The 24,255-nt window shown below is 38.4% G+C and overlaps 1 protein-coding gene across 39 annotated transcripts in view; it reads right to left on the bottom strand.

The window, feature by feature from the left end:
* MAP4K4 (mitogen-activated protein kinase kinase kinase kinase 4) overlaps positions 1–24,255 on the bottom strand; it is a 188,192-nt gene that overhangs the window by 32,069 nt on the left and 131,868 nt on the right. For 38 of the 39 annotated variants that reach the window (XM_032255491.1, XM_032255496.1, XM_032255501.1 and 35 more), the window contains exons 8-13: positions 23,748–23,802; positions 22,219–22,297; positions 18,529–18,704; positions 15,838–15,910; positions 14,203–14,413; positions 2,284–2,445 (exon numbers count right to left, since the gene is read on the bottom strand). In XM_032255491.1, the coding sequence (XP_032111382.1) occupies positions 2,284–2,445; positions 14,203–14,413; positions 15,838–15,910; positions 18,529–18,704; positions 22,219–22,297; positions 23,748–23,802 (756 nt within the window). The remainder of the gene's footprint in view (positions 1–2,283; positions 2,446–14,202; positions 14,414–15,837; positions 15,911–18,528; positions 18,705–22,218; positions 22,298–23,747; positions 23,803–24,255) is intronic. The other variant, XM_032255529.1, reaches the window with a different exon arrangement.

The following is a 24,255-nucleotide window of genomic DNA, read 5'->3' as shown; positions in this document are numbered from 1 at the left end:
CTAAACTTGGGCAACTCTCCTCAAATGAATAGACCCAGGCTCCGTGTTGAGCTTATGTGTATGTGACACAGAAAGACAGGGACAGATGAGGACAAGGGGAAGAGGAGGAGGTGGGGATGGGTTGGTTTTTCTTTTCAATGAGAAGAGAATGATTAACTTTCCTAACAATGAAATCAGGTAAACACATCCCAAATATGTTATGGAGAGAAGTAAAACCCTATTTTGAAAGTGCATGCATATTATAGCAGACAGGGATACCAGGAGGCCTCAATCCCTGTTCCATCGAGGACTGGCTGTATGATCTCTAGCATGCTCTAAAGCTTCCTTTTTCTCAGTGTCCTCATTTGAGAAATGAGCATCCAAAATCTCCTCTTCCAACTCTCAGGAATTTTTGTGAGGTTCAGACATGAGATTGATACGACATAACCCTAAAAAGCATAAAACATTTTACAAGCAGAAGAGGCATCCTTTCTTTTGGACAGAGAAAAAAAACTCTGTAAGAGGAGTGGACTAAAGACTATGAGGAGACATTTTATCCTGAAATTCAGATTCTGTCTACTGCTGACCATCCCCTTGTGTCAGTCATGGTGCACACCTTGAAACAAAAATAGCCATCAATATGGGCTGAACAGAAGTTTTAGTTAACCAGTAATTCTGGGAGAATATTGAAATGACAGCATATAAAAATCCTTAGAAATCCTTACTTTACAAAGAAAATTGAGTCAAAAAGCCAACGGGGGGGGGGGGGGCATGGGGGGGCAGGGGCAGACTGGCTCTGAACACTTGGGATCCACATCTTATGTGTCTATGCCTGACCCTCCACGGTACATGCTACAGCAATACCTGCCCTAGCAAGGCTGTGTAGCCTTAACTCAACTGTGACTGAGCAAAGGAAACTGACTTCCAACTCATTTTCTTTTTGAGCAAAACAGAATTAAATCATAACTTGAAAGATCAAGTCAGTACACTCATTTGTTTTCTGCTCTCAAACCACAGAGACAACTGGAAAAATCATGTCCTCTCCAAACCACAAAGGTCCTAACACACAGTCAATGAATATACACAATACAACACACATCTACACAAACATACACACTTATGCTGAAATGAAATGTGTCCTACAGCACTGTTAACACGAGGAATTACTATTTGACAACAGAATTGGAAAAACAAAATAAAACCGATTTTAGAATTTTTTAAAAGAGGTGCCAAATACTTGCTACTCACAAAATTTAATGACTGCCATTAGAGCATTAAAGATGGCCTGCTACCATCATACCTGCCTCTCATGATGGAATTGTAATCATTATTTCTAGGTGATTTAATTCTTAAAAGCTTGAATGTTTTCCTCTTTGTAGCCCCCAGGTATAAACATAAGTGCAATGTTAAAACACTTGCACTATATAGTTAAACAGTTGATAATGGCAATTAGGTAACAAAAGAGCCTCACTGACATGCCTGGGAAAACACTTAGGAGCACGCAGACCCAAGGCTCAGAAAGCCCAAAGCACATGATTAGTATAAAGGAAGGCAGATGAATAGTCACATCTGAAGGTTAATACCATGGTTTGTAAGTTTAAAATATAGACACCAAGTATTATTTAAATTGGTCTGCACATATCATTTTTTCCTTATTCCAAACTCATAAAAGAGAGATCAATTCAAAGACAAGAAAGGCAAAGAGGCTAAGGGCAATTTTTGTTTGCACAGGTGGTTCAGGAAACAAAGAGAATTTCTAAAAATCATACCTGGCATTAATAAGATGCTGCAAATATTATTAAAGCCTGGTCTTTTTTGGTTGAACAACTCATCATTAGTTTTTTTTAATATTCCACATGTATATACAGAATTACACACTGATATATGTTACAATATTCACTTTGCCATTGGATATTCAAATATTTCTCATAAGAAACTTCTTACTGTTGGTTTTTAATTTCATTTTTTAAAAAAGTTAATTTATAATCCATGTATTTGGGGTCCACAGCATTTAAGCCAAGCCTGAGAAGGTACATGCAGACATCTTTCAGGTATTATACTTTTTGGAGACATTTATTTCAAGAGGTTTCTGAAGTGTAATGATTTACAAAGCCTTTTTAAGACAAGAGACTCAATTTATTGGTGACATTCCAATTGTGTTTCACCACGTTTATACATCTGAAGTTCTAAGTATACGTGTATATGTGTGTATGCATCACATGTGTGCACTTTCTGAAAATCCCCCAGCTCTGCAAAGTAACAAACTTTACAAATTTATGCCTGGAATGTTCTTTGTGAACTAACCTGTTCTCTTTCAACTCTCCTCTTTTCTTCTTCTGCCCGTCTCCTCTCTTCTTCTTCTTTGCGCCTTCTCTCCAATTCCTCTAGACGCCTCTTTTCTTCTTGTTCTCTCCTTCGCTGTTCACGTTCCTGCTGCCTTCTAGCTTCACGCTCTCTCCTTTGTTGCTATGTTAAGTAAAAATGTATAATTACCAGGGATCTTCCCGCCATGCCCCTCATGGTGTTATAGTTTGCTGATCAGTCAGTCACAGGTGGACACTAATGAGCTGGGGTTCATGGGCTCCATATCTACTGGCCAATTATTTCCATACTGCCCCTTGGACCCATAAGTAAGGGCTTCCTCATGAATATTGTTCAAAAGTATTGTGTTTCTGTGAATCCTTATAGGGTTTAGTTTCATTTTGATAGAATTATTCCCTACTGCTCAATGCACCACAGCAATTAGGGGACAGAAAATTCTTTATTTTTGAATGTCATTAACAGGGTTATCCAGGACCCTTAAGTCAGAATAAAAATACATTAAGAGAAAGAAGTAAAGGGAATTTGAAATACAGCAAAGAAAGGAAGACAAAGAATTAAAAAAAGGAAAAAGGCATGCATCAGGAAAAGAGGAACTAACATCAACAAGAATAACTAGGACTATCAAAGTATTTCAGAAACTGCCACTGAGCAAATGCTTACTATGTGCCTGGCACCATGCTAAGTATTTGATATTTTTATTCCATTTATTTTACCTAACATAATTCCCCTAACAACCCAAGGAAGTCATTATTTCATCCCTCCTTTACAGATGAGAAAATAGCTTCAGAAAAGGTAAGTGACTTGCCCAAGTCACAAGCCAGCAAGTCCCCAGCTAAAAGAGCTGCTCTGCCTCTATAGCCCATACTCTTAACCACACTCTACCCTGCATCCCATCAACAGGTATAAAGGGTACTACTGAATCACCTGACTTACTCAGTCAGCCTTTCTCAATCCAGACTGTTCTACGTAACCCTACAGTACCGAGCAACACGACACACCAGACACTTAATGACAACTCGCTCTTCCAGCCCAAGGCTGTCTGCCAGTAAAGCAGAAGCTAGACTCTGGACTCTCTGGGAAAATGAAAATGTTCTGTCTCTGCACTGCTCCACAGTCACGAGTCACAAGTTGCTAATCGGCACCTGCAATATAGCTAGTAAGAATGAGAAACTGAGTTTTTCGTTTTGTTGCACTGAAGTTAATTTAAATTTAAATGGCCAAATGTGGCTAGTGGCTACTGGATAGCAACAGCTCTAGAGGATAGACAAGCCATCAAATTTCCCAGACACAGAGAGCCAGTAATATTACCACAAACTTTATTTGTGCCACTAAAACTAACCACTAAACAACAAAGTTTAGGGTAAAACTATCAGGGATATTAGACATGCATTTATAATGCCCAAAGTCACAAGCCAGCAAGTCACCAGCTGGAAGAGCTGCTCTGCCTCTACAGCCATACTCTTAACCACACTCTACCCTGCATCCCACCAATAAAGGGTGCTACTGAATCACCTGACACTCAGTCAGCCTTTCTCAATCAACACTGTTCTATGTAACCGTACAGTATACAAAATACATATTTATTATAGTTTACATATTCCTTCTGGGTCTTCCCCCAACTCTCAACTAGTATTTAATCTGAAAGCAGACACTTAAAATGATGTCCTGGGAAATTTAAAGTAGTATCTTTCATCTGGAGTAACTGGATAGCAACAGTTATTTGGTACTGTGGTGTCTCTCAGTTGACTACTACATCCCCATTATTCTCAATGAAGTTCTGAGTCTTCTTTTGGTCCCACCTCTCTTATTATATAGGTTTTCAATGAGGGAATCTTCTTTTCCCTGATTCTCTGCTCTATGAATTCAACACACAAAACTCATCAGCTTCCCATGGGTGGGGATGGGGTCAGAAAATGAATGGTGCTTAGCCCGGCATGATGGTGTTGCACCTGTAATCCCAGCTATTCAGAAGGCTGAGACAGGAGACAGAGGCGGAGGCTGTAGTGAGCCAGGATTGTACCACTGCACTCCAGCCTGGGTGACAGAGTGAGACTCTTTCTCAAAAAAAAAAAAAAAAGAATGGCATTCCTGCTCTAGTGTCTAAACACTACAACTTTAATGGCTATGGCATCTTTATGTATCAAGGTATTATCAATTATCTCACTTTTGATTTGTTCCACTGGGTTTCTATGGACCTATCACAAATAATCCATAAAGTCTCCTACACTACCATAACACTCCTTTTAACATGGTTAAACAAATCAGGTATTCTTTCTTTATTCTTGGAGACTGTTTTCCAGTCATCCTGTCTCTCTGTCCACCAACTTCCCAAGAATTTTCTTACTTTGCTGGAACACATCCTCCAGCAGATTCTTGAGGAAAAGAGAAGAGGTAAACAAACAAACCAACCAACCAACCTCTGGGGCTTTGCAAAATTGTTGGTTGTACACACAATTCTGGCTGAAGAAAATTAATATTCCCTCTGAGTTTCGAGAACACTGCTATGTTATCTTCTAGCTTCTGATGTTGCTCCTAGAGATTCTGAGACCGTTCAGATTCTTGATACTTAGTACAGGACCCATTCCACACTGCTCTACCTGCGCCCAGCTTCAGCTTGTAGGATTCTCTTTTCATCCTCAATATGCTAAAGATGATGATGTATGTATATTTAGGTGTGTGCACATACACATGATGTATGTGTCTTTGTACTCAATGAGGCTTTCAATCCAGAAACTTGTATTTCTTAATTCTGGAAATTTTGCTTAAATGATTCCTGTATGTTATTCCTATAGTATTCAGTTCCTAGAACATCTATTAAATAAAAGTTGGACATCCTGGATTGATTCTATAAGTCGGGACATCCTGGATTGATCCTGTAAGTTTTCCTATAGTCCTATTACCCACCAACTTGTCTTTTCTTCCCCACTTTCTGGAAGCATTAAAAAAAAAAAAAAAACCTCTCAAGAATTCCTTCTTAATTTCTAAATAGTCTTTGTTCCATAAATATAGTATATTCTCTTTCCAAGGATAAGGTCTTGCGTCTGTTCGTATGTATATGTATGAGATGCTTTGTTCTGTTCCCTCACTGTCTCTATTTCCTTTGAGTTCTTTTTTCTATTTGTTTCAAAATCTTTCATGTTACAGATTTTCCTCAGTGTCTAGTAATCTCAGCCATCCATTTATATTTAAGATCCTAAAAAGCAAATTGTAAGGACTGTATAGACAAATAGCACCTGGCAACTACTCAGTAATAGAGTAAGGTGATTATGATTCACCCTGATCATTTCACTGGGGCCTTATTTCCTTTGGGCTGGTCAGTTATCTCCAGAGAGAAATCGTCACAGTATCCTGGGAATCCTTCCAATATCCTATGGGGTTGAGGAAAAGATGGATGAAAAAGAGATAGCATTTGTAATAAGTGTCTGTCAGCATTTTGGGAGCTGGTGAAGTGAGCATGCTTGCAGTCACACTGACTAGTATTTACATTTTGACCTAATGCCCTTGTTTTAGTTCATCTCTTGCCACATACTGAGTTTTTTCCAAGTTAATGGTCTCTGTTGTTCACTTTTGCCAAGTAGTATACATCTGCTCCTGCTCGGTGTGGGGGATGCTCAGTAGGCAAGCTGCACAGGACAGGGTAGTCTAACTGTGCATGTTTGTACGTGTGCATACCCTCTCTTTGTATGTATGTACATCAATGTCAACATAATTACATTTTATTCAATTAATTAAAATGTATAAATTTAATTCAAAATATACTATCAAAGAAAAAATAGCAAGCAAACAACATCTTACCAACAGGATACACTATATAAAAAGTTCAACTGTCAGTTGAAACCTTCTGCGAGGCCTTTTGTTTTTAATTTCAGGAGATACTACCACAACTTTGGTTACTAAACACCAAAAAGACTGTAAACATCTTGAGAGCAGGAACCATGTCTTATCTTTCTTTCCCCTGTAGTAAATATCACACATAACCTTCAGAAGAAAAATCCAATACTTCTTAAATTTGAATCTAACCTTTATACCTAGCATGTGACATCCAAACCAGAAACTGTTGTGAATTTACCCAACACTTAACATGTAGAGTGATAACAGACTCAGGAATCCATTCAGGTCTCTAGGTCCTACGAAATCCAATCAAATCCTAAGGCAATCTTTCAAGATCACCACGTAAGAGCACAAAGTCTTGGGCATTAATTACTACACTGGGTAGTGCCTCATACTAAAAACAAACAAAAAACCCAGCTCCTTTATGCCCCCAGATATTCTATAAGGTCCTCTAAAAGATCTCAAGTCCAAGGGTTCATTTTCACATAGGCATAAATTCAAATGTGCCCTTCCTTTCCAGAGATACACACAAGACTATAAATAACTAATCCATCTATTTGAGAAGTACTTATTAAGCACCACAGATATGCAAAGATGAATTAGAAACAGCTCCTTTACTCCAAATCTTGCAGGTCAGGTAGGTCACGTACCTTTAAAAAAAAGTTCAGAAGACAATGTGGAAAGTGGTAAATTGCCCAAGACTATCCCACTAAGCAAGTCCTGGTTAGTGGAACCAAATAGTTAAGACCAACAGCTAAGGCAAAAAAAAGTACAGTTACCGACTTCTCTTCCACATTATATTCTAATAGTTGAAGTGGTAAACTAGATTGAGAGCAAGAATTTAAACTACCAACCATAAAAACCACTACAGTCAGAATAGACCCTCAGTTTGGAGGGAATTGGGGACACTAAGAGGAATCATTAAAAAATTAAGAAAGCCTATAGTAAATGTATCTTAATAGGTAATGTGAAAAACTGGCCTCTTGCATTAGAACTTCAAAAGAAAGTATCAAAAACTGAAACATACACACTATCAACAAAATAACATATCTGTACTGTTACCTTTATGCCTATGATTACAAATAACAAAGCCCAGGGAATTTTAATGAACATGCTTCTTCAGGCTTACCCAACTAAGAAAAGAATGATAAACATGATATAATCTTTTGAAGCTTTTATAAACTGATATCGTTTATTTTCTTAAATTATCCTTTTTTAAAAAACAAAATCAAACAGAAAAACTGTGTGATGCCCTAAAGTGATCACTAAATCTCTCAAACTACAGAGATTTTATTACTTAAATTTTCCCAAGCGTGCCTAAGTAAATATGTACTTTTCCAACTATCCTTTAATTATCTAAGTTCCCATTCTAGTTTGGGATTTAAAAGTAAAGCTTTCACCTCACAATTCTAAAAACTTTTCTAAATAAAACTACACTGACAACAGTGAGATCTATTTAAATATACTCCACTGGATTTACTGGCTTCAGTGGAAATTAATAGATTTTGTTAAACCAGTTAATTCTTTGGACTCTGCTATTTCCAAGAACTTTGGCGGTCATGTTTCTACATACATATGCCATCAACTCTTGAGTATTTTTATTTGCAAGTTCTGATGAAGTCACAGTACAGAACTATTCGTTTCTTCCCCATCTTTGGATAACAAATCGTGTATAAGGAATTAAACTCACTACAAAATTTAACTGCAAATATAACCAAACATCAGATTGGGATGCCAAGACAATATTTAAGAACTTATAAGGCCACCTTTTGCATACCAGCTGAGATGCTAGCTTGACAGGAAGCAAGGCCTTAGCTGTTGGGGCACTGGCATGCCAGGACACTATGATTACTGTATATATTAAAGCTGGAACTACTTTTTTAAGAACGGTAGCATGTGCTAACATGTACCCCTGATGTTAGATACTAATAGCTTGCAAAACAAAGGCCTTTTCTGTAGGAAAGAAAGATTGAGAAAATGGTTCCTATTTCTTTAAAATACATGGCAACTGCTGGAAAGTGCTTCAGAGTAAAAGAGCTCACTGCCTTCCTTCTAAATTTCAAAACCAAGAAATATACAATGAATACATGGCACAATTTATTAATTTTTTACTGAGAAACTTTTATGTTTTCCTAGTGTTATAATTTAATATCAATACTAATCCCATTTCACACAGAGTTTTTTTTCTCTTGCTTCCCTTTGTTTTTAATGTCTTCAACTTCCACTGCCCCTCTAAAATTTTGCTGAGATTTGTAGAAATCACTTTGGGATTTTGTAGGAATGACAGAAATAAATGTTACTGTGTGTCCTCTTGATGGAAGAAAGGCCAAAAGAAACTGCTGGTGCTCACACTAACATTTACCCTTAATTAAGGAAGTAGATATTCCAAAGTCACAGGGATAAAGGCTTTGAAAGGAAAGATGTAAAAGATTTTTTAAAATACTAGCTAAAAGACTCTGAGACAGGAAAGACCTGAACATCCCATCAGTACTGTTTAAAAATAGAAAGAAAATTACAAGTGGCAAAAACTAATCAGGTTTTCTCCAGGACATCATCTTGTTTAATATTTTTATTTTCTTTCCTTCTTTTATCTTTTTATTTTTTTATTAAATAGAGATGGGGTCTTGCTATATTCCCAAGCTTATCTCAAACTCCTGGGCTTAAGTGAGCCTCCCATCTTGACCTCTCAAAGTGGCTGGGATTACAGGTGTGAACCACCATGCCCAGACTATTTTTATTAAACTTAGACAAAGAACAAAGAAAACATGCTAACCAAATGTGTGAATGTCATGAGCGTAGAAACAGACAGAAAAAGGATGCCAAATCATGATTCAATAAAAAAAAAAAGAGCACAAAACTATTGGGATAAAATGACACCATAATTAAGAAAGCTTCATATTTCCTAAAAAGCAAATAAATACAGGATAGAAGAAAAGGTTGTCTTATGAACAACGTGAAAAAAAAAAATTTAGCTAGACCCAACATCTGTTATGAGCCAAAGGTGTGATGATGCTCTAAATAGGAAAAGTAGTATTAAAACTTTTTGGCTGGGTGCAGTGGCTCATGCCTGTAATTCCAGCAGTTTGGGAAGCTGAGGCAGGAGGAAAAAAATTAGCTGGGTGTGCTGGTGCATGCCTGTAGTCCCAGCTACTTGAGAAGCTGAGCCAGGAGGATCACCTGAGCCCAAGAAGCAGAGGCTGCAGTGAGCTGAAACTGCACCACCTCACTCCAGCCTGAGTGGCAGAGCAAAACCCTGTCTCCAAAACAAAACAAAATTTTGAGGGAGGAATAAAAGTATCCTTTTTTAAATCTGGATAATTTACTTAGAGTAAGCTGACAAAACATGAGGGTACCCAGAAGAGAAGGACTCAAGGAGCACGGTCACACACATGAAGAGCAGCAGGGAGGGCCAGGAAGAAGTGCTCAGACTCTCAGTATGAACTTGGCTGCACGAGCCCAGCATTCTCCCCTTTTCCTCCTGGAACCATCCAAACAAAACAAGAAGAAAAACCAAAAACTTCATTTTTGGCAAAACTGGGAGACAAACTCCAAAAGAGTTAGTTGCCAGGACTTTCAAAGGAGATCCAGTTCACACAGGAGTCGAGGAGAAAGCAGAGTAGCAAGCAAAGGAGGGCGATAATAACAGCAGCAGATTTCAGAGAGCACCAAGGGAGGTACGGTGTGGGAGTGTACATGCTTCTTAAAGATGAGGGACCTATGAAGGGCAAAAGCACCATCCCTTACCGCAAAGAGGGTGTAGAGACAGGAGTGTGCAGATGGCAGGAGAAATCCCCAACCCCAGTGGGCCTGGTTTTGTGGCATCTGCACTGTGTTTGCCCACAGCCTTGACTTATTGGAACATGTTTTGCCAGTCTGCTGATAGAAAGTTATCTCCTTTCTGTTTCAATATCTTATGAGTAAGGCTGACCATCTTTACTTACTTTATCAAATAATCTCTGTTCTTCAAACAGTTCTGACTAAACCCTTAATGCCAATAAAGGGCTACAAACCACTTATGGCTCAAATACGGTTAGCCCTCTGTCTCCACAGGTTCCACATCCTCATGGATTCGACCAACTTTGGGTCGAAAAATATTTGAAAAAATTGCATCTGTACAGACTTTTTTTGGTCATAATTCACTAAACAATACAGTATAACAGGTATTTGCATGGCATTTACATTGTGTTCACTATTAAGTAATCCAGAGATGATGTAAAGTACAGTCATATGTTGCTTAACAACAGGGATATGTTCCTAGAAATGTGTCGTCAGGTGATTTCTTCATTGTATGAACATCATATAGTGTGCACACACAAACCTAGATGGTACAGCCTGCTACATACCTAGGCCGTATGGTGTAGCCTATTGCTCCTAGGCTACAAACCTGCACGGCATGGTACTACACTGAATACGCTAAGTAACTGCAACACAATGGTAAGTAGCTGTGTATCTAAACACAAAAAAAGTACAGTAAAAACATGCTATAAAATATTACAAATGCTATATCTCACCATTAATGGAGCTCGAGAGGCTGGAGGTTGCTCTGGGTGAGTCTGTGAGTGAATATGAAGGCCCTGGACATTACACTACTGTAGCCTTCATAAACACTGTGCATTCAGGCCATACTAAATTTATTTAAAAATGTGTTTCTTTCTTCAATATTAATCTTAATGTAGCTTTTTCTGACTTCATTAATATTTTAATTTTATTCATTTGTATTAATACACAAACAATTCATATAAATGTACAAAATATTTTATTTCTATCCTATAAACTTTTTTCCAATTAAAAAAAATTTCTTTTAGCTTTAAAAATTTTTTTGTTAAAAAGTAAGACACAAACATACACATTAGTCTAGGCCTGCACAAGGTCAGGATCCTCAATATCATTATCTTCTACTTCTACATCTTGTCCCATTGGAGGGTCTTCCAGGACAATAACACACATGGAGTTGTTAGCTGTCATCTCCTATGATCACAATGCCTTCTGGAATCCTCCTGAAGGATCTGCCTAAGGTTCTTTTACAGTTAACTTGGTTTTTTAACATGTAGGAGGAGTATGCTCTAAAATAATGATTAGAAAGTATAATATAGTAAATACATAAATCCAGTAACAAAGTCATTTATTGTCATTATCAAGTATTACGTATTGTATATAATTGTATGTGCTATACTTTTATACAACCAGCAGTGCAATACGTGAGTTTACACCAGCATCAACACAATCACAAGTAATGGGTTGTACTATCATGTTACAATGGCTATGATGTCACTAGGCAATAGGAATTTTTCAGGTCCATTATAATCTTATGGGACCGCCATCATACCTGTAGTCTGTTGTTGACCAAAACACTGTTATGCAGCATATGACTATATATGGAAGGAAGTGCATAGGTTATGTGCAAGTACTAGGCCACTTTATCTCAGAGACTTGGGCATCTGCAGTTCTGGTATCCATGGTTAGTCCTGGAACCAATTCCCCAAAGAAGGGATCACACTATTCCCAAAATAACTTCCTGGGACCTGGAGTATAAATTAAGCTTAACTACCCAGGCTAACAATAAGCAGCTAGCTGACCAAAAATCCAAACCAGTGGATTCCACTCGTGACTTTTCCCATTTCAATATTTTTTTAATCTTTCCTAATTAAGAAAAGAAGCTCAAAGAGATGATACTGAGTTTCAACTTAAACAGAAAACCTGAAATTAATGGGCTAATGAAAACACGTTAAAGCAAAATTCTCGTTTTCACAGACATTCACTAGCATCTACTTAGCTAATAAAACAAAATTCAGCTCTTCCCTATGAGCCATTGCTAACCTTCACCTTGCAATCCTTACCACCTACCACATGCAGAGGCTGAATAATGGATACTCGTCTCACTAATGACAGCCTGAAAGACATTTCCAAGATGTGTTACAAATGAGCGCTAATTTGATCTGGTCCTTGATACCTGAAGTTATAAACCACCAAAGTGATCTATGCCACCTGCTTAAGGAAAGTACAGGCTGGGATCAGAAAAGACAGTGGAAAACGCCATTTCAAGAAATAACTAGAAACAGCTAAAGTCTCAAAACTCAAGCATTCTAATAAAATAAGTACAGTCAATATGCAACTTGAACAGACCTCTGAACCCATTCAAGATTTATTAGGTTCAAAGAACACTACAAAGAGTCTTAACAAAAATACTACAGGGAATTTGCAAATTAACTACAAAAAGCGTTATATAAGCAGCAAAGTTGTCCCTACTACAGGGGAATGTACGTCCTTTTCTTTTAAAGGTCCTAGCTGAGTATTTACAGGCTCGTTAGCTCAGCAGGCACCGATTTTTCTAAACAAGGGGCAAATTATAAAGACTGTTCAGAATCCAGACTACAAATACACAAAATGTAAGAAAGATTCCATGTCAAGATGTGCTGTTAAATAAGTTGGGTAATATTTAATGGCATGTGTTACGATTTAATAAATTAAATTCCATGGGATGATATCAATACAGGGCTTTATTGTTGTTGGGCCATTTTTCTGGAGGAAAAAAAGGTAAAACAATAAGGTGTGTGAATCAAATAAAAACAGAAATGATAATGAATAAGAACTTTGGGCCCGTGCACTATGCAGCAGGAGCCAGTCAAGAAAAGAAAATCAAAAACTCTTCTGCTCCCCAGGCAAAATAGCCATGTTTTGGTCAATGAAGAACTGCATATACAATGGTGGTCCCATAAAATTATAATATCATATTTTTACCATATTTTTTCTATGTTTACATATACAGATACTCACCATTATGTTACAACTGCCTACAGTATTAGGCACAGTAACATGCTGTACAGGTTTGTAGCCTAGGAGCAAGAGGCCACACCACAGAGCCTAGGTGCGTAGTAGGCTGTACTATCTAGGTCTGTGTAGGTACACTCTATGATGTTCCCACTATGACGGATCACCTAATGATGCATTTCTCAGAATGTATCCCCGTCATTAAGCGACCCATGACTGTATAGGGAAATAATATATTTCTGTGCATTAAAAACGTGAAAGCTGTAAGGTAACCACATTACCAATGTTAGCAATATTAATAAGTTAAATGAGCAGGTGGTGCAAAATGTACTCCTTCACCACAGGACACTACTACTTCCGGGTTCAAATTGTTTTCTGCATCCCTTACTCTTTCTTTCTTTTTCTTTTTTTTTAATTTTTATTTTTTTGCTTAAACCAGTAGGAATGCATTTTCTCTTAGTTCTTGATATTGGAACTCTGAAATCGAGGTGTGAGTTAGCAGGGTCATGTTCTCTCTGGAGGCTCTAGGGAAGGGTCCTTCTTTGCCTCTTCCTAGCTTTGGTGGTTGCAGGCAACACTTGGCCTTCCTTCATGTGCAGACCACAATTCCCATCTCGCCTCCCTCGCCACGGGACACTCTTCCTGTGTTTCTGTCTCTATGTCCACATCTTATTTTTTTTTTTTTTAACTTTAAGTTCTGGGATACATTGCAGAACATGCAGGTTTGTTACATAGGTAAACGTGTGCTATAGTGGTTTGCTGCACCTGTCAACCCACCACCTAGGTATTAAGCCCCACATGCATTAGCTATCTGTCCTGCATCCCCTGCTCTTAAGTATACCTAAAGTTAAGGCATTTAGAGAGAAAAAAAATTTCATATGAAAAAGTCTGGTTTCAGAAAAACATGCACATACAAACTGGGAACCAGAGGCTGAGAGTGGAAAAGCAATCAGGTCAGGCCTGAGCAAGCCAACTTAAACCATAATACAAAGACTTCACAAAACTGGTCTGATGCCACCTTTGGGACATTTGCTCTGCATCTAACACAGTATGTTGATGAGTAACTGTGGAGTAGATCCCCAAAGTTTTTACAAGGAAGGAAAACATTTCTAAGGCCTCAAGGAATGTGAAGGCCTGCCAGTCCAAAGCATAAGCTTTCTTTCATAAGTTACGTAAACAGCTGTGCCAGGGGATATGTGTTACCCCAGGAAGCTACAGAGGATATTCCTTTAAGTGGCTCACTACCAGTGTAAATGCGGAAAGAGAAAAGACCAACCAACTTGGACATTTTCCTTTTGCTACCTCTTCTAGCCGTCGCCTCTGTTCTTTCTGCTGCTCAATCCGCTTCTGTCTCTCTGCCAGCAGTTGCCTTTTATATTCTTCCTGCTCCCGGAGCTGTTGCTCCTGTAGTAACTGTTGTCTCCGAAGAGCCTCAGAACGTTCCTTGTTCTCCTGCTGCAGTCTCAGAAAATCTCGACGAAGAGTAGACTCACCAGGCACGTTCACAATGGAACTGCAGGAGAAAGTAGGGCTTTCAGGGGCGTGCACAGATCATATTGTCCTCTAGGTGAGACAGCAGCACCAGCATCCTATTCCATTTCTACATTCATACTCTAGTTCCTCTGACTCCAGAGAGGCAACTAATACATACACAGAAATGACTACATCTACAAATCAATTGTTCTATATCTTCTTTTATTCATTTAGTAAATATCTTAAAATGCTGTCCTAGATGTCTGCTTCACAAGACATTTCTACTTAAGGTTCTCACAACAATTCAAACTCAGTAAAAGAACAGTTGAAATCACCCTGTTTCATTTCACTAGTCATCCTTTTACCACCTTATTTCTCTTCAGTAAGCAGAACCATCAGACCACTCTTCAGTATTTACAACATTTCTGTGTCTTTGTCTGGTCAACCGCCAAGTCCTATCATGAATTCCTTCCCACTTTCTTAGTTCCGGGTCAGCAGCTGAGCCCAAGCAGGTCCTATGAATTAGCCACTGTACAGATCAATTAAACACACCCTTCCTAGCTATCTCCCCACTGAGTTACTTCTCCACTGCCACAGCATCCAGAGCAGCATGGCAAACATAGCTCCTTAAATTGCCTCCTTCATCATACAGTGCTCCTCCTATTCAAAAACAATTATATTGCTCATGAAATCAGTTCCAATTCCTCTGAAATTCTTAGTCTAAAATGGATTAAAATCTTCTCCTACATAAGGGAAAAAAAACAGATTATGGAGTAGCTTCAATAAATTCCTCTTCTCTCTCTTCCAAGTCCCATTCTCTGGCACATGGCTCCCCACAGTCTCTTGAGATGCCCTTCTACCCTCCCTTTGTTCAATTCATCAGCCACATACTGCAGCATGGACAACTGCCAGGCGCACTCATCATTAAAATCCAAACATCCTCTATTCTCTGATTCATCAGTTGTTATGAAGTTCATGCAACCAGTCTGAACTCCTTAACCTTCTGCTTTACTGAATCTTCGGAAGCCAGAAATAAACTAAAATACAGATCATAAAATTATTTATGGACACACATAGTCCTGCTGGTCCATGAGCAGGACAATTCTTTGTGTGTAGGCATGTTCTGTACACCACAAGAAATGATGTTCAATGGCACCTTCACCGTCTATGACTTCTGGAACAATAAATGCTGGGGTACTCTCCCTTGCTCAGCCCACACATTTCTCAGTGACTGGGGGAGGGGACACAATACAACCCTTGGTAAAGAACCACAGGGTAAGAAAATCCAGGGGAGAAAAATGTTAACAGGAATCTGCCAAGAATAGAGAAGAATGGAAGACAGTAAGGCACTGTCTAAGTAATTTAAGATTTCTTGTACCACACAGGAGTCTTCTGAAATCCTGGTACAACATAAAGCTAAATCTCTTCATAAAGTAGAATACTAAACAGTGGCTTTGTGGTTACCTTGGCTCTCCTTCCTGTTCAGGCACTTCCTCCTCTTCTTCCTCACTCCCACTGTACTCATATTCAGTTTCATCTATGAAGAAAAGGAAAAGGTAAATGGGACAGTTCACAAGTCCTGACACATGCCTGTTCAGACAAGCATCTCCAGGAGCATCACAGCAGAAAACGAACAAGTTCCCTGTGAAAACAGCATCTTGTATGGAGAACTTGGGGAGGAGGGGCAAGACACCACATTCTCATAGTGACAGCATCTATTCCTTGGCCGGCCTTACTCCCCATAGAAAAGCTGATTCCATGGCATTCGAGCTAACCTTGCATGGCGATGCACCGCTGAGGAGGTGCAGGACCACAAGAGGGGGTCCAGAGCCCCTGACAAACAGGAAAAAAGACCTGAGGGCACTAGTAAATCCACCAAAATCCACTTTGATGCCAAAATTCGAAAAGAGATGTAACTGCTGAAACTAAGGCAACCAAGAGACTTTATTTGGTGACTTTTGCAATTAGGGATCCACAGAGAGTGCGGCAGAGAAAAAAGCCCATGCGATGGACACAAAGTGAGACATTAACCAGGAACAGGGAAAACAAGCCCAATGTACCCACAAACCAACCGGGCAAACCAGGGGAAAACTAATTAAACCATACAGCAAAAGAAAGACTAAAATCTGCTGTACTTAGGCCAGGCTTCAAACAAACAAGCTGAAACTCATTTCAGTTCTATAGGTTTTATACAGTTTTCTCAAAAGACCATTTTATTGGTCCTTTAACTTAATGTCAATATCCAACTTTCAGTGAGCAATTTCACTCTAGAAATCAATCAAAAAACCAGATAGGTTGAAGAGTTTTAAAAACAAAGTGCAGACACAAACACTTCTATTTTTTCAAAGACATATTATAAGATGAAAATCAGGCCAGGCGCAGTGGCTCACGCCTGTAATCTCAGCACTTTGGGAGGGCATGGCAGGAGGATCATGTGGTCAGGAGTTCGAGGCCAGCCTCACCAACATGGTGAAACCCTGTCTCCACCAAAAATACAAAAATTAGCTGGGTGTGGTGGTGCACTGAGAAGCCTGTAACCCCAACTACTCAGAAGGCAGAGGCAGGAGAATCGCTTGAAACCAGGAGGAGGAGGCTGAGCGAACAGAGATGGCGCCATTGCACTCCAGCCTGGGTGACAGAGCAAGACTGCGTCTCAAAAAAAAAAAAAAAAGAGAGAGAGAGAGATATTAAAAATTAGTTTCCTTCACTCAAAATATGGTTCTATGCAACTCTGACAGTCTACATATATAAGTTCTTCTGCAAGCTAGACCATCAAAGTTATATAATTTTAATATACTATGCTAGCTTCTAAGGGAAATTCCAGCTTAAATAATCTGCAGAATCCTTAAAATAGGTACTCTGCTATGTTTATAATTTTAGACTACAAATTACTAATTATTGACAAGAGGCTGATGGTGTCTGGAAGGTAAACCCAAAGACAAAATAGAGGTCACTGTGACTTGAAGACTGAAATGAAGGGAAGGTGCTCTGCTGTTTCCATCTGCAAAATGTGGGTGATGAGGAAAATGTGAGATGATCTAAGTTGTCTGCCAAATGTTCCATGAATGTTAGCTATTATTACAAAGTAAAGTCATGGGAAAACGATCCAATATGCAAATATTTTTTTCCTAAACGGGGCTTCCATGTCAATTGAGAGTTAAGGAAAAAAGTCTTGTTTTCAAGCTTTAGTTCACTGTGTTACAAATGCATAGCTTAATGTACAAAGCTTAATTACTTTTATAACTAAGCATATCAGAAGGAAAAAGTTTATTCTGAACATCAATGATGACTTAATGATGACTACCAGTACAGGCAGAAAGGCCTCCAGACTTTGACCAATTCTTTTACTGCCTTGAATATGCTCTTTTTAGTTTCTTCTCTGACCTGGAAATTTGAATACCAAAAAATAATAGGATACCACTTGTCCAAGCGTTTTCTATAAAGTTATTATAAGGACCCACAAAAGAGAAAGATCAATGTGAGCTAGCAGCCTCAGAGAGAAGGTGTTTTAGTAAAGATGGTGATGATGCTTGAACTGCACCTTGCTGGACAGAAGGAGAACACAGAGCATTCCAGGAAGGTGGGCGAAGTATGTACAAAGACATAAAACAAAGATACTGGGAAGAGAAAAACATCTTTACTATTTAGCACAAGAGCATGCTTGTGTTGTGCATGCTACTAAAAGCAAAGTAGTCTGGCTATGCATGTGGCCCATACCACCACACCACTTGTAACAGAGTAGAGCAATAAAAAAGCCTGGGCAGGGGTTCTTGATAAGGAGAATTATACAGAAACACACTGTTGGTGATGCTCACAGCAGACGTTAAATAAACCCCAGTGAAATGCGCCATGAACACATCCATAATCAAGTAAAATGAGCAGCAACAATGACATGACTCTCAGGAACAAGAAAAGCATCCCACTGCAATACCTATGCATTTGCTACAAGCTTGGTGACACACCCCAAAGCTCCAGCCAACTCCACTCGGAGCCAGGCTGGAACCCAGGCCTAAGCACTGAACTCCAAGCTGAGAGAAACCAGGCAAGCACTGGCCAATGAGCACTCTCACCGCTTGGAAGAGGGTGGCCTACTCTAGTTCACAAGAACCTAAAAATAAAAATTTTAAAGGATGAAAACAAAAACAGGCTTAGTACCTTTCTCGCCTCTCTTCTTCCTGGTACGATCTATATGATCCTTAAGCTGGATTCTAACTTGCCTTTCGTTTGGCTGATCCCTTATAAAAGGATGTTTCAAAAGCTGCTCTGTAGAGGGCCGCTGCATGTAATTCTTCACCAGGCACCCTTCTATAAAACTAAAAAATTTCTTCGACCTGTAAGAAGTGAAAAAAATCATCAAATTTCCACCACAAAGAGTAAAGATCCAAAATATCAGTAACTTACAAGCCTCAAAATAAAGAAGAGCTTCAGAATTCAGTGTGAACATTCTGGGAATACATAGGAATAACGTATGAAATAAATAGGAACTTAGGACTGTTGAGGATCAGGAGCATTAAATTAACAGTTTAAGTGGCGCATCACATCAGTAACAACACACCACAAATAGGGATTTAAATGAACTGGGTTTAAATCTAATATCGCACATTAATCACTTAATTACAGGAGTGGAGGAGGCAAGGGGGTAGAGGGAGGTCTTTGCTAAAATGAAGGCAGATGGGACAGATATCTGGTACCTAGAAGACAAGGACAGACAATGAGATAAGAAAAGGAGCAGAGCCCATGTCCAACTGCTGGGGCTCTTGAACCTGTTAATTTGGCATTTCAATCCGAGTTCCAAACTGGTTGATTTGTCGGTTCCCTCTGTTTAATGTACAAAGAAGGATATTATAGTTGTTGCTCTTTTTTTAAGGGGTGAGGGAGAAGAGATGAATCTGTCACTCACACTTGCCATGCTGGCCACTTTTACTTCTGCCTGTTTCTCCATGCTCGGCTCATGAGGACCACGGCCCTAGCCTTGGTTAAGACACTCTTACCTATCCTATTTTTTGAGACCCATCTCAAGAATCACCACTTCTGGTAAATCTTCCTGGCAACACTCTGCCCTATGTGCCCCAAGTTAGGAGGCTTTCTTCTGGGGTTATCTGCTTTTAACAGACTGCATACTTTATGTTTCTTTCCTGTTGCAAAGTTGAAATGGTACAGGTCAAAAACTGGTTCCTACATCTCAACCTGTGGGCAATGCTCAACACTAGGCATGCACACCACAATAGGTATGAAATAAATTTTTGTTGAATGAATGAGGTATTCAGTCTTTAAAAATGTGAGTTAGAAAATTAGTTCACTCTTTCCACTTACTTCACTGCTTTTTAAGAATCACTTATATTGTTATTTCCATTAAAACTTAATTTTTTTTCAATTCAACAAATATTTATGTATCAACTATTTGCATTTGTTTATATTAGGCTCTATTAACACATACACATAGGAAATAAAGTGGAGGAAATTTAGGTATACACAACAGCAGACGTATATCAAACTTACAGAGGAGGAAAAAAAAAAACCCGTTACAGTGGATCAGACAAGAAGAAAAAGTAGGATACTTGACATTCATAAGGTAGGAGAGAGAAGACAACTTTCCAGAGTGAAGGAACGATAGGAACAAAAGTAGGGAAGTGTTAGAGAATAATGAGTTATTTTCTGATGCTAGTATGAAAAGTAAAAAAGAATGAAAAAATATGTCAGGGTAAGCTCAGACAAAAGCCCTTAAAGTCATTTAAAGTAGCTGTTACTTTATTCTGTTTAATGAGGAACTTAATCTATACAGTATAGTGAAATACTTTAACACAGAGATTTCTAAGACCCAATATCCACAAAGATCATTTTGGGGAGTTTATCAAAGATAAAAGTACCTGAGTCACTCCCCAGACCAAAAACTTGGAACTATCAATTAAAAGATTCCAAAAGGATTCCTATGCATTGTATCCACAGATGAACATTGGAGAATCAATGATCTACAATATATTTTCTAAAATCAACAATCAAGTTCTACTGGCAGAAGGACATTGATCATCTTCTGAAAGCCATTTCTCAAAAAAGGGGGAAAAAAAGTAGAATTTACATTAGGTGGATGACAGCAATCACGAAGGAAGAGGGGTCTATAATTATCTCATCCTTTTAGAATACTCAGATAACATGAGAACAGGGATATAAATGGATGAAATGTGTCATCTAATCCAGTTTTAAAAAAAAGAACACAGGAAGCATTTATTGCTGTCTACCACTGTCTCTTTGTATCACTGTATGTTGGACACACAGTGGTTAATACAAAACTGTAGCTAATGACCAGAATAATCAGAGTATGAGGTACCCTGAAGATACCATTAACTTAGCAATCCTTCCAGTATAGATTTCTGTCAACAAAATCTGACAGAGATAAATAAAGGAAAAAATGAGTACTACTTAGTTTAGCATGAACTGGGTAAAGAGTCACTCCAGCTCCATAGCCTATTCCTTGGTGATATCTGCTATACACACTGGGTTTCCCTATGGGTGGCCACCCATGGATGTCCAGAGTTATTATGTCTTAAGACAAAAGACTGATTGGGGCTAAAACCTCTAGAACTGTGTGGCAACTGGGGCTAAAATCCTTACAACTGTGTGGCAATAAAAACCATTCTAAAAACAGGTAAATGGAATTAGATAGCCAATATGGAGCCATATGAAGTCAAATGTGATTAAAGACAGTGTACAAAAAATTTAGAAAAATCCTGCCAGCAGAAGATAGAGGGGAAAGAATGGTGAAATGTGTTGGGGGCAAGGACAGTGAGGTAAAGGGAGAAGTATGAAGAAAACTGGTGTGAAGATGGGTGTCAGTGTGCAACAACAAGGGAAAAGAGAACTGCAAATCACCAAAAGGTGAGCAACCAAGAAGAAAACAGCAAGCCAGAACAGCTAAAAGGCCAAACTCAGAATGGAAGCTTAACTAAGATGTTTTGCATATTTCAGAATCAGAGTCAAGAACCTAAGAGAAGGCAGCAACAACTGGAAAACTAGTAAGAAATGTTAAAAAAAAAGGAAAAAAAAAAAAAAAAGCCATATACTAGGTAGTAATCAGTAAGATAGATGAGCCCAGAAAAACAGAAGGAGGAACACAAAAAGGAGGGAAGGCCATGCATGAAGAGCCAGAGTACAGACCAGAACTAACAGAAAGGACCCAGAAAGAAGTTCAGGAAGGAAAGAGGGGGTAAAATTCTCGGCAGAACCCAAAACACTGTCTTCCTTCAAGATTTTACAACTAACTCAACATGTTCCCACAATGCTGCAATCCTAACAGCCTTTCTCAGGGAAAGTCATCCTTCTCTCTCTCTGTGGGTATCAGTACTCCGTTTGACAAATGTATGCGAGTTACAAGGAGAAGGAAAAGTGACAGCAAAAGAAGACAGAACCATTCTGTGCTATTCTGCAGTGAAAACTGGTATGTCTAACTTCAATTAAAAAATAATAATTACAGTAAAAGCCTCCATTAATTTTAAAATCCTCCTTCATGTGAAGAACTGCAAGTCAACACAGCTTTCTTTCTTTAATGGAAAGATGTTTAGAAGTATATTACACTTAAAAGAATACCTAAATATTAAAATAGAACATTTGTGTTTAGCCATGTTATGGTGTTTCATATGGTCATTTGTCACTGTTTTGTAATTCAGAATTTATGAAGAAAAATCTCATTTAAAAAAAACAACGCACCTTTTAATTGGCGTTTTGAAGAACCAGCTCCTGTGTTCCCCAAAATTAGAAGGGCCAGAATTTTATCTCAGAAGAAAGTATAACTAAAAAGAAACAATAAAAAAAAAAAAGGAAAAGAACAACAAAAAACTGTATATAGCTTACCATTTTTTTGACTTCAGCCGGGGAGGAGGGTTTCTGGGAATGAGAAACAGTGCTCTCATTGGATGCATGTCACAGAGAGCTGGGGAGAGGAGACGGTTGTGTCAGTATGGCACTTATTTTACTCATTCTTGATTTCTAGGGCTCACTCATAAATAACATGAAATGCTCTGGCCCATCGTCTGACTGATATACTTCATACCAAGCAGTCCAGACATCTAGTTATGAACTCCAGGGCATACCTTGAATGTCCCATTTAAAAATAGCAAAGTGGGAGGATAAGAGCAATGAGATGAATATACATTTTCAAAAAGACATTGGAAAGTTTTCATAAATCAAATTCTTAAAGGAGCTAACACTTAAGTTGTTAAACTATCTTTAAGATTCCAATTAAAATGATTGTATTTTCATAGAGTTGCTGTTGAGATTAAATCAGATATGGCTTTCAAAGGCTTTCACACAATGCCTGGGAACAGAATGAGTACAGTTAGGCCCTCCAGAAATGCTAACTGTTCGTTGTTATAGCTAAAAATACTAGAAGGAACAAAAATTGAGTGTAAAGTGGAATTGTTTAATTCTGTGCAATTGCTGTTTGTACTCTTATCACTCACCCAATAAAGGTCTATTAGGCACACACGGTAGGCATTACTATGTCACTATATGCAGTGTGCATTTTCATGTGTTTATTTACCTTCAAAAGACTCTTATAAGGCACCTGGGCAATGAGGAGAAGCAGACAATGCTATTCCCCTTGAGAACAAAAAATGAGACTAAGGATGAGGTGGTACTTCCCTGCTTCACTTCCTTAGAAAGAAGCACAAGGGAATGTATGGTGTTTAAGGCAGATCTCTATTTCTGTATTAAAAACTAATTTTTAACTGTCAACAATTATTTTCATTCATTCAACAAATATTTATTCAGCAGCAACTATGTCCCATGCCACAGTTACACATTCTTTGTGTATACCTTTTTAAATGGGGACCAGCAGAAAATGCTGTGGTTTTTTCCCTTTGTTCTCTGCAAATCTACCTCATCTGTGATCAGAAATGATTTATATCAAGTTCTCATTAATTGAATTCAATGGAGAAGCAAACACAAAATTTCACTTAACACACACAAAAAAATTATACCATAAATAAAGTATGCCTCCTTTAGTTAAGTCAAAACTTAAGTAATATTAAAATTTCATGTGTTAGGACTAGTTTCACTGAACTATCCAATTTAAAATGTAAAAAGAAAACTTACTACTTAACTATCTGATCTCGGCACTACTTCAGGTCACATATGTGAGTGCAACTTAAATAAAAGAAAATGCAGCCTATGGGACTCCTAGAGATCTCCAAAAGGAATAGTAACAGTGGTTGCCAAGAATTTCTTTTACATCTAAAACTTAACTATATTTATGATGCCTTCATCTAAACAGTCCACCAGAAATGCCTTTATCCATGGAGCTGAGCTGTTCTTTTTGAAGTCTTGGGAGAGGTTTAAGTTACACGTAACAAGTGAGCTAAAAAGAAAAGAAAATTACTTACGGGGAGCACCTTCTGCCATCTCAATGGCTGTAATGCCACAAGACCAAAGATCACTCTGCAAAAATAAAACAGTATGTATGGATACCAGAGTATCTACAAAGCCACTAACTTACATTTCTGGCTATTTACACAACTTTGCTATATAATCCAAAAGGAAGTTTGCCAGAAAATTAAAAGCACAAACACATTTGTAGAACGCTGGATGGATGGATGGATGGATGGATGGATGGATGGATGGACGGATGGACGGACAGACGGATGAACAGATGGATGGAAAGAGAAAATTCATTTGTTAATTAAAACCATTCACATCTATGAATGAACTAGAGTTGGTCCACTTAAAAGCCTCTGTCTAAATGTTCCGTGAATGGTCTACTATTCAGTATGTTTCTTCATAAGCATTTAATACTTTAGACTTCTGGCCCAGATTTATGTTTAATGTTGGTAACTCAAACTTAAGATTTTAAAGTTTAAAGGCCAGAAAGCATTTTTTACAAAATGTTCACCA

This window comes from Sapajus apella, unplaced genomic scaffold (assembly GCF_009761245.1).
Source record: "Sapajus apella isolate SASKATOON/1434 unplaced genomic scaffold, GSC_monkey_1.0 scaffold89, whole genome shotgun sequence".
Lineage (NCBI taxonomy): Eukaryota > Metazoa > Chordata > Mammalia > Primates > Cebidae > Sapajus > Sapajus apella.
This window is presented reverse-complemented; position numbering and strand designations above follow the sequence as displayed.